We start from the raw sequence: 13829 nt of genomic DNA, 5'->3' as shown, positions 1-13829 counted from the left end.
TCTTCCCAAGCGCAGCAGGAGGTGGCGGGGGTGTGTGTAGGGGGGTGGGACGAGGAGGTTCTCTCTTCACCCTCCCGCTGCCTGGCGCCTGGATGAACAATCACAGCCAAAGGAATCCGGTGCCTCTAGGACCCAGCGGGAGGAGCGTCCAGGCGGAGCCCCCCGAGGGACCAAACGCGTCGGCGGCCTGGGCGCCCGCCAACCAATCAGAAGTGGCCTTTCGCCGTCGCTCGCCCGCTGTGCCCGCCCCTCCAGCGGGTCGCCCCGGCTATTTCATGGTGGCCGGCGGAGCCGGACAAGGTCTTCAACCTGGGTCAGCGAAGCTCGGTAGTCATGGCCAAGCACATCACGCTCTACACCGGCGCCAAGATGCCCATCCTGGGACTGGGCACCTGGAAGGTAGGAGCCTGGGGCCGGGTCTTCGCTGCTCGCTTCGGGCTCCGCGCGGCCTGGGGCTGCTGAGGGACCGCGGGGTGACCCAGCGCGGCCCGGGCCATCGGCGCCGGGCCTCCGACAGCCTCACTCGGGCCGGCCCCGCGGGATCGGGCCGGGGCGTGCTGGCCGGGGGTCTTGCGTGCCTGGTGACGGGGGAGCCGCCCGTCGGAGGCCGCCCCTGCAGACCCTGGGTGAGGGGCGCCCCGGGCCGCACTTGAAATGGATTCCCGCCGGAATACCCCGAGAGGGGCCCAAAGGGGAGCGGGGGTTTCCGGGGTGGAGGTGGGAAGGGGCAGGAGACGGAGCCCGAGGGGACGCGGGCGTTGAGCGCGGGCGTTCCTGGCCTCGGGGCACCTGTTGCGGAGGCATCTTATGTTAAATGGTTCGTCCTTCATCTTTCTGATTCTACGCTTACAGGAATCGGAGATGATAAATAAGTAAACTAGGGGGCACGAGTTTGCCTAGGAACTGCCTATATTCCCAAGGTGCAGCCCTGAACCCCTGAACCCCTGCACCTGGGCGGCCTCCCTCGGGTAGTGTCCTGTGGGGGTGGGGGAGAATAGCCCCCTGTGGGGAATCTGGGTTCTGACAACGTTGCAAAACCGTTAGCCTTACTCCAGCTGTCTCTGGAAACTTTCACATCTCTGAAATCTACTCCCGGCACCCCAACGAAATAGCTAGGAATAAAAAGGACAGTTTGATTATCTGAAAATTGGGCAGCAGGAGAGGGAGGATAATCTTACGGGCTCTGGGACATAGCCCAACGTTTTTAAGCCACTTGCAGGTTGGCTTTGGCGTATCCTATGTTACATCACGGTTATGATCCAGGCTTCCCCCAGGAACTTTGATATGGCCCAGTCAGGGAATATTCATACACAGAGAAGGGGAAAGAATACACAGACTGAAGAGCACCTTGAAAGGAACTGAAATACAACCAAGGAAGGTATTTACCCTAAAACCTGCAGTTGGAAGATTAGTAACAAGGTGAATAAGATAAGGATCCCAGTGGCCTCCCAGGAAAGTGTGTCTTGGCCAGAGTGACAAGGTTTATCTTTCGTTTCCTTCAAAAAGTGCAGTGATAGCTGGACTTGAATCAGGTGGAATTGAATCAGGACCGTTATGGAGTGAAATTCTCTCAGGCGTAGTTTACTCCCTTAGGACCCATGTGAAAAACCACTTTCTTGGCTGGAACATATCCATCTGGCTGACGGAGGTGCCTGTGCGCGCACACACACATACAACCTGAACAAAAGTTCCCCCAAAGGTCTCTTAATCCGGCAGCTTGCACACCAGTGGTTTTATTCCATTTTGCGTTTTTAAAACGATGCCCTGACCTATATGGTCTGCCATTTGCTTTAGAATAAAGAAATAAACATTGATAAGAGTCTTCATCTGTTCATGTAACACCCTGGAGAAAAACCCATGTATCTTAAATACATCAGAAGTCCGCCCGTGCACTCCTTCATTCAGGGTCCAGACTCCCTTCAGGGCTCAGGAAGCGTCTGCCTGGCTCACCACTAAGCCTACACTAATCACAGTGCCCAGTAAATGGCCGTGAGGGAAGACGAATTGAATTAGTGGGAAGGAGATAGGTAACTTTAGATATGGGGCTGGTGGGGGAGGAGATGAGGTTTTTGGAGCATGGTGTGAACACATAAGAAGGTGAAATAAATGGGCAAAGTCCACTGGAAATGAATTATGGATGGTTGATTTAATACTTCCCCGTACATATGTGTCCTTCACAGACTGGACAAAAGACAGCATGACCTCCTGGGGTTCCTGGGAATCAATCCCCTTCTCGGAGCTCCAGTGGTCTCCAGCGTACTGTTCCTTGAAAGTCTCCCCTCTGTCTTTGGGAAGCGGCTCTGTCCCAGAGCCCATGTGGCTAAGGGATTTCCTCCTGGCACAGCGGCACCCCTGTAACCTGGGGACAGGAATGAATGTCTCTCAGCCATTATCTCCACACCTGCCCCAGCCAGGAGCCTTTGAAACACCTTTCCCAACTTACCATTGGCCCTGTAAATTTTTAGTATCAGCTAGATTGTATACCTCCTTATGTCCTGCGACTCTTGGGAAAAACACAAACCATAACTTGTATAAGTTAAGATTTCTTTTTTCCTAACCAATTTTTGCCTCTCTAGGGGATGATAGCAGCACCTTTATTCTAAAGCAAAAGACAGGCTGTGTAGGTCAGGGCCATCGTTTTAAAAACATAAAATGGAATAAAACCACCGACGTCCAAGCCACCAGGGGTCACAGCACAGCACCATGAGGCAGTCCACAGCCACTGCAGGGAGCTGACCCACATGGTGCAGGGAGCTGACCCACATGGTGCAGCAGCCCTCTCCTGGCCCACCCGCTGCTCACCGCAGCGGTGCATTTCAGCACATCTGCCTGTTCTGCTCCCACTCTGTCTCTGGTGGATCCTCTCACCCTTGCACCTCTGGCCTGTACCCCAGCTCTTTTATGCACAGATAAATAAATCTTAAAAAAAAAAAAAAAAAAAGAGGAATGCATGACTAGAGGAAAATGTGTAAAACATAAAGAAAATGTGCTGTGCCTTTCCCAAAGCTTGTAATCGTCCACCATCCTGGAAAGGGAAGACGGGGGAGGAGCTGGCTTGGGCGCTGAGTCAGGAGCTTTGTATCTCTGTTCTGCTTCATCTCCCTGCAGGCCTCAGTCTTGAGCTCTTGAAGATAAAAGCTATTTAAATAAGTCCTGTGGGAGCAGGGCCAGTCCTGTTCATCCCTGCCCATCAGGTGGAAACATCAAGGGTTTAGGATTCAGACTGATTCAAGTCCCTGGAGCGGAAGCTAATCTGGGTTCTACTAAATTGTGTTTGTTGCCAGATCTGATTATGAGCTTTCATGTAAAGTCATAGCCAAATTGACTTTTCCTGTGATAAGGCAACAAAAAAGATCATCCTTCAGTGGTCGGCTCTTTAGCATTTGAAACCGCAGTTGACATTATTAAGCTGTACTATTAATCTGGGACATAAAGAGAAGGAACCCCAGGAGGCTGGCCAAGCAGCGTCAGAGGCCCGACAAGCACACTTGCTGTCCCTGATGGGTAGTTGACACTCTGTGGCAGATTTTTAAGCCTTGTTTCTTCAGAACGGCAACTGTGCAGATGGGGAGACCAGGCGTGCCGGAAAGCGCAGAGTGAGCAGACACAGCTTGCTCAAGTTTACCAAAGTGGATTGGGACCATCTTGTCAATTGATTAAATTAAAAATAGTTTAAACCTTTCCAAAGGGAAAGGGATCTGTGACCTGTAGGTCTGTTTCTGTAAAAGTTTGCTTACTTTTTCACACTGTACCTTTGTAAATCATAAACACTAGTGTTCGGTGTCAGAATGTCTATTATCTGGGTGCTGAACTGGCAATCAGAATTTTACTAGTGACTAAGAGTTAGGCCAATTCAGGGGCCTGCTGGTGGCCTAGGGGTAAGTTTCCGCGCTGTCACTGCTAGGCCAGAGTTCAGTCCTGGGAGCTGACCCACAGGGCGCAGCAGACCTCTCCTGTCTCCCCGCTGCTCTCCTCAGCAGTGTGTTTCAGTCCATCAGCCTGTTCTGCTCCCCACTCTGTCTCTGGTGAATCCTGCCCTCCAGTACCTCTAGCCTACACGCCAATTCGTCTTTGCACAAGGCAGTAAAATAAATCTTTAAAAAAAGGACAAATCGAGCCTGACCTGGTGCTTCTGCATAGTTTCTCTGTGTGCTCACCTGGCACGCAAAGGGATCTGTGACCTGTAGGTCTGTTCCTGTAAAAGTTTGCTTACTTTTTCACACTGTACATATATAAATCATAAAGCCAGTATTCCAGCACAGGCAGTCTGGATTTCTAGCCCACAATTTTTTTTTATTTTATTTAAACACATATTGTTCCTTTAGCTGTTGTTGAGGCTGCTTTTGTGCAGTAGCCATGAAGTTGAGCCCTGAAGTGTTTTCTGTCTGGCCGCTTTAGGAGTTTGCCGACACCTTCCAGAAAATTCTTAATAAATTCATCAAAACGAATATATTTTGAGAATTCAGGTTACAAGGGCCTGTTAAACTTGCATATAATTGAAATGATTTACATGTCAATAAAAAATGGTCGAGAGTTATGATCTAGTCTTGTTTAAACAGAGCTAATTTCGATTAGTTTCTCTTTAATACAGGTTGAGTTTTTCTGAAGAAATCCAGTTTAATTTGAACAAGTTAAAGGATACTTTTCAGTAGCAGCCTTGTGGTACTGCTAAACCTTCCGAGTTGGATGGTCTATTTTGTTTTGTTTTAATTAGGCTTAAGTTCACTCACATCAGAAGTTGTGATTTCTTGTTCTGTAGTTACCATTGGTATATTGTTCATATGTTCTGCTGGCTTTGAGGTAATGAGGTATTACTGGCTTACGACACTGTGTATGATTCAGGGGAGTAGGGCCACACCTCCTCAGATGTCTTGTAACCCCCCCACACCGATGTCCAAGGCGCCTACATCCCTTTATCTTGCTCCGCTGTGCCCTTTCCCCGTTTTGTTCCGGCCTCCACTAGCAGCCTCAGTTTTGCAGTCATGTTCTTAGACTTCAGTTTCGTTTTGTCAGTTCTTTGCTCTGTTTCTCTGTATTACACAGACAGGTATGACTCAGGCTTCCCCAGGAACAATTATCTGGCATTTGTCTTTCTCTTTCTGGCTTACTTAACTTAGTGTCATCCCCTCCAGCTCCATTTATGACCCAGCAATTCCGCTCCTGCTGTCTACCCAAAGAAAGCAGAAACACTGTAAGAAATAATGTGCACTGCTGTGCTCAGTGCGGTGCCGTTTCAGCAGCCGAGGTATGGAAGCAGCCTCGTGCCCAGTGTGAGAAAATGTTTTTATACTCTTACCCATGATGGTTTTCTTCCCAAAGTGTAGTTCCCTTTGTTCTTCCACACCCTCATAGCAAAAGCAATACCCATGAACAAGGGAAGTTTATTTTAAATCAGAAAGGACACAGACCACCCACCCCTCTTCCCAGAAATCCCTATGGTTAACACTGCAATGGACTCAATCTCCAAGCTACTTTGATCTTAGCACTTACCTGTTTGGAAGCTTCTTTCTGGTTTGGGCTGTACTTTTTCTTGATGTGGAAGGCATGGATGGAGGGATGTGATTGTCTTGCAGTCACAAGCAAGAGCTGCAAGCAAAAGGAAAGAGGGTTAGATTTTACAAGGAGTGTGGAGAGGGGTTGATGGTCAGCATTGGTATCGTGGCTTCAGGGCGCTGTAAACTCTGAAACAAGGGTGTGGGGGCCCTCAGAGTCTCAAGCTTTGGAGTTGTAAGGTCTGAAAGGGATGTGCCTACGTCATAGGGTAGATTATTGCCTGAACCGCATGAAAACATAATTTAGCCCATAGGATGTGTACAGTTCAGTTATTTGTAATTTGAGTGTTTCCTATATTGGTTCTCTGCAGGTTTAGACAAGTAGAAACATATGTTCTTGATTTGCCTCCTTTTCAAAGTCTCATTCTAGACCACTCCCTTCATTTGCATTTTTAACTTGAACATGGAGTGGGGAGATGGTGTGACCATGTGTTAGCACCCCCAAGTTGACTGAGTGATTTAAAACCCTACTTATAGGCCCTCCCTGTGGTGGCGCAGCAGGTTAAAGGGTAGCACTAAGAAGCTAAAGCCACTTCAGCATGAGTTCAGTTCCCGCCCCAGAGGTGACCCACGTGGTGCAGCAGACCTCTCCTGACCCGCCCGTGGCTCCCCTCAGCACTGTACTTCATCAGTGGGCCTGTTCTGCTCCCCACTCTGTCTCTGGTGAATCCTCTCACCGCCCCTGCACCTCTGGCCTGTACCCCAGCTCTGTATGCATAAATAAGTCTTTAAAAAAAAAACAAAACCCTATTTATATAGCTGCCTCATTGTGGAAAAGGGCAGTTAATTCATTCTTTCTGGGAAAGCTTCAGATAACTAACATTGAAAGTAACTTGTTGATTCCAGTACCTTTCCACCACCCCAGCAGCTCTTTCAGGCCCAAGAGACTTTGCTCACTGGCCGGTGTCCCTGCCTCTTGGGCTTCGCTGGAGAGGACAGACCTCCGGCTGCAGGGCAGCTCTGCCCAGGTGCCAGTCTGGATGCCTCCTAGGACTGCATGACCACAGGGTGGTCTGTGGCCTCTCTATGCCTTGGTCCCTTGGGGTAAGCAGCATCCACCAGGCTTTTGGTGAAGGCTGGATGCTGTAATATGCCTAGAACTGACCAGAACTGCTCCCGAGAAGCAGGAGCTCTTGTTGTTTTCTGCGAGCCTTTGTGTGCTCACCACTGGCCAGGGTCCATCATGGCCTGGTCCTTTCTGTATACCTCCTGATGACCAGCAGGCCGGGGTGGGGGCTCTGGAGTAGAAGGTGTGGCCTAAGTCTCAACTGAAGTCATCAGCCTGTGCACGCCCTGGTGGTGGGCTAACAGGATGGACTGACAGAGTGTGCACCTGTTCCCACTGGTCCGTGTCCCCTCCCGCCACCTGTTCACAGCCCATGTCAAAACAGCAGCTGCTGGGGCCCGGGGGTTTCCCTTTTCACTGCTTTCTGCCCGGCTCCCTAGAGGAATCCAGCAGCGCCTCCGGCGAGTTCCTGAGGCGGATGCCGGGAAGTGTCTCTCTGCCACCCTGCCGCCCTGTCACAGAGCTGGTCAGATGGTTTGGGCACCCACAGCCCCAGGGGCTCCGTGGCTCCGCCAAAAACGTGCTGATCTCGCTGTGACCACCCCCCCTCGGGGTCCTGGCTCTCTGCTGAGATCTCTTCTTAAGCGGATTCACATGCAGGGAGGAGAGAAGCACAGCCCACTGAGTCTGCGTGGCAGTGACCCTGACTTGATGCCACTTTCCCAGACTGCGTGGGACAGGGGTTGCTGGCCTCAGGACCCGGGCATGGAAGGCGATAGCAAAGCTCAGGTCCTCCTGGCCTGACTCGGAAACCATGTGGGGAATTTTAATATTTGGTTTGTTTTCTTTTTTATTTATGCATACAAGAACTGGGGTATGGGCCAGAGGTGTGGGAGGTAAGTGGAACAGGCAGATCCACTGAGATCCCCCGCTGAGGGCAGCAGCAGGTGAGAGGCGAGGTCTCCACTATGTGGGTCAGCTCCCTGAGGGGGATCGAACTCAGGCCACAGTGGATAGTGCTGAGATTTAACCCCTAGGCCACCAGGGAGGCCCAGGACGCTGAATGTCGGAAAATGAGGTGTCCCTTCTTGTCTTGGAGCCAAGTAGCTTTTGGCGGGCTCTCTGCAGTGCCGTGTGTCCAGTGCGGACGTGGAGAGGCGAGGAAGCCCGCCGGCAGTCTCGGCTGCTCTTAGTAGCTGTCACATTTTCCTAAGTGAAGCGATGAGGCACTCTCCTGGGCCCCCTGCATCCGGCTCCTTTGCAGAACGGCTTCCAAGACTTCCCTGGTAGTGGCCCTGCAGCTTCCCAGGGCAGGAGCCTGGGTGAGGCGCGGCCGCCCACTGCCCTTCCCGGGGCCGTGTGCAGCGATGCGTTTCCTTTGGGGCTGGCTGTGACTCCCTGCCCGGCCTTTCAGTCCCCGCCGGGCAAGGTGACGGAGGCAGTGAAGGTGGCCATCGACACTGGGTACCGCCACATCGACTGTGCCCACGTGTACCAGAATGAGAACGAGGTCGGGCTGGCCATCCAGGAGAAGATCAAGGCGAAGGTGGTGAAGCGTGAGGACCTCTTCATTGTCAGCAAGGTACCGCCCTGCAGGGGAGCCCAGCCTGGGTGCTGGCTCAGGTTCGCCGGCTTCAGAGTTGTCACCAGCAGGCTTTCTGCCTCCTGGAGTCACTGTCCAGGGATGAAGTCCGTTCCCATCTGCAGCCTGCACCACCATGCCCACTGCTGCCTTTGACCTGGAGGCTGCTGCTGCCCACAGGACTCTGGGGCGGGGCAGGCTGGCTCCTGGCGGGGAGGTTGCCCTGAGACCTCTCGGGGAGGGCCGAGGCCCAGCTGGCTGTCCCTTCAGATGTGTCCCGCTATGACGTGGGAGCTCTCCCCGGCAGGTCCAGCATCCCAGTGATGGGGGCGGAAGGGCCCTGCACAGGGGATGAGCTGTGTTCTCTTGCCGGCTTCAGCTGTGGTGCACGTACCATCAGAAAAACATGGTGAAAGTCGCCTGCCAGCAGACGCTCAATGACCTGAAGCTGGACTACCTGGACCTTTACCTTATTCACTGGCCAACGGGTTTTAAGGTAGGGGCCTGGGGCCGTGTGGAGCGCGCGGCCTTCCTTCCCCAGGGGTTCCCCGGGGGGCCATGCTGTGTGTGTGCCCTTGCTCCCCCAAGGGGCAGCGCGGGCCCATCTGGGGACCAGCAGCAGCAGCAGCGGCCTCTGTCTGGGGCCCACCCGGGTGACGCCTGCGCACACACTGAGTGAGGCTCGCCGCACCCCGTGCTCCGGGCGCTGTGCCTTTTAAAACTTGGGGACAGCAAGTGTGGCCCCTGGGGCGTTGCTACACGTGAGCAGATCCACCACTCCGGGCGTCACCGGCCCTCGGCCGCACCCACCGCCAGCCCAGTGTGTGCCCTGCATAACGCCCCGCCCGGCACTGGCTGTGTGAGTGTCGGCAGCCTGACGTTTCCAGAGACGCGCCCAGCTCTCTGCGTCCTGTGCCGTCTCCCTGGTCATGCTCCGCTTTCTGCTCTGTTAGCCACGCTGAAAGCGTGGGACTGTCCTGTGACTGTGTTACTGCATGGTGGGGTGACTCTCACCCCTGAAGGGATTTTCCTGATGAGCAGTGAGGCTCAGAGAGGTGACGGTTCCGTGAGTCCGTGCTCCAGCCAGGACACAGGCCCCGTGGCCCTGGCCTTGAGTCCTCCCGTGGCCCTGGCCTTGGTCCTCTGCTAGATTGGTCCCGTGAGTAAGAGTCGGGCGTCTGCACCTGACAGTCAGCCCCAACCCATGAGATAGAAAAAGTGTCTGCTTCAAAGGATGTAGCCCCCACCCCGCCACCCCCACTCCAGGTCTGAGAAGGGCTGGTCCTTAGTGTCTGTTTGCCTTTATTGCGATGGCAGCCTGGGAAGGAATTTTTCCCACTGGACGGGGAAGGCAACGTGATTCCCTGTGAGAACGACTTTGTGGACACTTGGGAGGTAAGTCACATCCCCCGTTGGGTCTCCTCGCCAGGGTTGGTGCCCGGTGCTCCTGGCCACTGGCCCGGCCTGCCGTCTCCTTTCTGCGTTTTGTTAACTCTGTCCCTGTTGCCACTCGTCCTGTGTCATTGAAGCCCTCCTGGCTTGTTCGGGCATCACCTGGCCTCTCAGAGGTCCTCTTTGCTGGTGCTGAACAGTAAGGGCAGGACCTGTTATAATGGCCAGTGCCAGAGATGCTTCTGATCCTTGTCCTGGGGGCCTGGTCAGCAGCGAGCAGACCTGTCTTTGACTTCAGGCCATGGAAAAGCTGGTGGACGAGGGGCTTGTGAAAGCCATTGGGATCTCCAACTTCAACCACCTCCAGATGGAGAAGATCTTAAACAAACCGGGACTGAAGTACAAGCCGGCGGTGAACCAGGTGAGCAGTGGCAGGACAGTGGGCACGGGTGGACCCTGTACTGTGGCTCCGCCCTGGCAGTCGCCTCTTGTCCGCATTACCCTGGAACAGTGGAGACTGGTCGGTGGCCCTGGTTTATGATCCAGGTGGTGCATCTGGCAGCAAAACTTGCGATTTCCACTGTAAAGACTGGGGTCTCGGGGTAGCAGCACCAACCCTGAGATCTTCAGACCTGTCACAGTGGATAGATGGCCCGAGCCAGAACAGTCCCTTAGGGCCCACAGCCACGGTGTATCCGGTAACAAGATTATCGTTGTTAATGTCAAGGACACTCGCTGGGAAATGCAGACAGTTGAGACAGCTTAGCTGGGAGAGAGGACACTGGATACAGACTGATTTTCGGCCTGCGGAGGGAGGAGGCGGCGCTGGGGACCTGCCCGTGTGTCCTGTCACCTGCCTGTGTTCGCAGATCGAGTGCCACCCCTACCTGACTCAGGAGAAGCTAATCCAGTACTGCCAGTCCAAAGACATAGTGGTGACGGCGTACAGTCCCCTGGGCTCTCCTGACAGACCCTGGTGAGTTTCTCTGCAGTTTTCCCTGCAGCTGGTAAAGATTAGAAATGGCTAAAAAGAAGACGTCAGCATGCAGGAAAGGCTACGGGAGCTGACTGGCAGGCCTTCCCTGGGGAGAAGATCCTGTTGGGTTTCCCGATCTGTGTCTAGTAGCAAGACACCTGTTCTTTTCCCAAAGAACTGAGCCTGCATCATGAGGGAGGCCGGTGGGCCTTCCTCCAAGGTCTGCGGAGTTTGGGCGAGATTCAGTGACTGCCGGCCGTGGAGGAGATGCTGGCTGCCCACTTGGCCGTCTCTCTGTCTGCAGGGCCAAGCCTGAGGACCCTTCCCTCCTAGAGGACCCCAGGATCAAAGCAATCGCCACCAAGCACAAAAAAACCACAGCTCAGGTACAGCCATTTCCCAGGTGCTCAGGTCGCAAGTTCTGTCCCTTGAGCTTCTGTGTGGTCCCTTAACCAGGAGGCACCCTCCCTGCAAGCACGCTGGGGGCGCTGGGGTATCGTGGTAGGAAGGGCACAGCTGGGAAGTTAGACTGCTGTCTGCTCTGCAGGGCGCCTGCCCCGCCACCACCCCACCCAGGGTTGGCGTTGGCCTGCGCGGAAGCTCTCACCATCAGCTGCGGGGACATGCTACCAGCTGGTAGCCAGGCCGGGGGACAGAAGCGGCCGTGCGGGTGGCTGAGAGCAGGTCTCCGGGTCTGAGGCTGAACCGCGGCCCTCCTGTTGCTCCGCGTGACCCTGTTGTCTCTGCGTCTCGCTTTCCTCACAAGTGGAATTCTGGAACTTCCCTCCGTGGGGACGGTGGAGCAGGTCCAGTGAGGTGCTGCTGTGGCTGCTCATTGTACATACTTACACCCTGGCGCCTCTGCTGACAGGTGCTGATCCGGTTCCCCATGCAGAGGAATCTGATCGTGATCCCCAAGTCAGTGACACCCGAGCGCATTGCCGAGAACTTTCAGGTAAAGGCTCCGGCTGGTCAGGGCGGGGGGGCGGCAGTCAGGAGTATCACTTGGAGGTGCTGGGGTGGCCGTTTCCACGTGCCCGACAGTGCGAGGCTGAACACGCGCACTCCGCCGAGTGAGACAGCAAGCAGTTGAACTCACCCTTTCCACCCACACACTCGACACGCACGGCTGCTTGCATACTTTGATTTTCCGTGTTTGATCTTTACAAGGCGGTATTGTGGGCTGGGTGCCAGAGGGCCACGGTTAATGAATGGCACAGTAAGGCAAGTCACAAGGACGTCTGGTGACCAAGAGCGTGTGAACATGAGTGTGACACCACATTGTCATCCGTTAACCGAGGATGTCCATTAAGACGCAACAGCGTGTCTTTGAAACCTTTACGTGCCTCAGCTAAATGTGACTCAGACAGGAGTAGCCCAGGCTGTTGGGACATGGTGCCGTGGCAGGGCTGAGGCCTTCCAGACGCAGTGGCTTAAAGTGCAGTGAAGTGAGGGATGCCTGTATTCGCACAGCTTACTGGGCTCGACTTTTCAGGTCTTTGACTTTGAACTGAACAACGAAGAGATGACCACCTTGCTCAGCTTCAACAGGAACTGGAGGGTCTGTGCCCTGGTGAGGTGAGTGGGTCCCCGTTTTGCTGGTCCCGGAAGGCGATCCGATGCAGTGGAACAGACCTCCTGGGCCGTCACGTGGCTCGCTCATTTGCACATCACCTCGCTCTCTTGTCCAAGTACAGCAGACCTTCAAAGCTGGTGGCCGAACTGCCGGCCACAGGGATCTGCTTGGGTTCTCTGGGCCCCACCAGGCACGCTGTTGGCCTAACCTGAAGTCTCGCTTTAGTGGCTCCTCTGAAGCCAAAGGTGGAGTCCTTTCCCAGCTGCCTGGCAGCTGTGCTGGCCCTGTCTTTCCCAGTGACTCCGGAAGGGCTCTAGTAAGCAGCGGCGCGGGGCCAGGCCAGTCCCCACCAGGACCCTAGGCCACACGACTCTGCGACTCTGAGCTGGTCCCTCTCCCCCCATCCCCTTCCCCGACTGCAGTCATCTGAGGCCCTTCCGCTGGTTGCTGGCTTTCCCTCATCTGCTGTGGGACCTGAGGGTGGGCGTGTCCACCACTGTGAGTGCCTGTAGAGTGAGGGGCCCCTCCCAGGGGCTGACCCCACCTGCGAGGCCCAGAACTCGCTTGTCGCTGCCTCCAAGGCCTCTCTTACTGTCTTTCTGTAATTTTTGGCCCTGTCCGTTCCTGCAAAAGCTAACGTGTTCCCCTTTTTCCCTGGCAGCTGTAAATCCCACAAGAATTACCCCTTCACTATTGAGTTTTGAAGCTGTGGGACCTGTTCGTCCCTGCGTGACCTGCTGCTGGTTTTCCCACCTCGTTCCTACGTGCAGCACAGCGGGGTCCATGCGTGTCCTCAGCAGAACATCCACAGCCTGCTGGCCGGCAGCAACCAGAGGCTGGGGCCAAGGCGCTGCCTCTGTGGAGAGAAGTCGCCCAGTCTTCTGTAGCCTTCCTTTCCTTCTGTCCAGTGGGCCAGTGCATCCTGACTGCCCCTTTCTGACCCACAGGGTCAAAGTGCCACTAATGACTAGGTCTCGAAGGCTTGGAATCGTGATCCTTTCAGGTGAACTTCCTGCCTCAAATAAAAGTGCTTTTGTGAGTTTGATGCTCTTTGTTTTGGATGGTTGAGACACCCAGCCTCTCGTCCCTCTCACCCTTCACCCCATTCATCAGAGCTGGCCACTCACTGCAGCCTCGGAGGATGTGGCCTCTCACCTGTTCATTGGAGGCGCCTTCCCCCAACATTTGACCATTGAGCTGTAGGGTGGTGGTCACACTGGCTCCACGCTGGTGTCCCTGGGGAAGGCTGACGGGCACCAAGGGCGCCGGCTTCAACGGCAGGTGCTGATCTGACATGCGGCCGGCGCTGAGCCTCGCTGCTGTGGAGCTGGACATAAAGCTAACCGTCCCCTCACAGACGAGCTGGCAGTTCCGCCAGGGGCATCCGCCATGTTTACTCCCTCCTCAAGGAATTGCCATGAAGCGTGCCCTGTGGCCCAAGGGCCCCAGCTCAGGCCACCAGGACGCAACACTGGACACACTAGGGATGGGGGCTGAGACAATAGGACTGTGTTGCTCGAAGCTGTGGAGGCTGAAAAGTCCAACGTCTGGGTGCCGGCGGCTCGGCTCCCTGAGCACCCTTGTTCTGACGTGGAGGAGGCCACCTTCTCCCTGCTGCCACATGACGAGGATGAGTGCTTGAAATGGTTTCAAAAGGAAGCACTTTTTCTTAATCCCTTTTCACTCATGCAAGAGCCACGGCCTACTTTTATTAACATCTGATCCAGAATTCAACTGGTCGGAGC

General features: G+C 54.6%; 1 protein-coding gene across 1 annotated transcript; it reads left to right on the top strand.

The window, feature by feature from the left end:
* The first annotated feature begins 250 nt into the window (after positions 1 to 250).
* LOC101624161 (aldose reductase) lies at positions 251 to 13005 on the top strand. The gene is made up of 10 exons (XM_004677059.2): positions 251 to 399; positions 7973 to 8140; positions 8520 to 8636; positions 9458 to 9535; positions 9831 to 9953; positions 10402 to 10508; positions 10813 to 10894; positions 11380 to 11463; positions 12004 to 12086; positions 12746 to 13005. Exons 1-10 carry the CDS (start codon positions 334 to 336, stop codon positions 12786 to 12788), a joined length of 951 nt encoding a protein of 316 aa, XP_004677116.1. The 5' UTR covers positions 251 to 333; the 3' UTR covers positions 12789 to 13005.
* Positions 13006 to 13829: the final 824 nt, after the last annotated feature.

Source organism: Condylura cristata, unplaced genomic scaffold (assembly GCF_000260355.1).
Source record: "Condylura cristata isolate star-nosed mole 26May11 unplaced genomic scaffold, ConCri1.0 scaffold00005, whole genome shotgun sequence".
Classification (NCBI taxonomy): Eukaryota; Metazoa; Chordata; class Mammalia; order Eulipotyphla; family Talpidae; genus Condylura; species Condylura cristata.
Note: the sequence above shows the minus strand (reverse complement) of the source record. Positions and strands in the feature narration are given on the sequence as shown.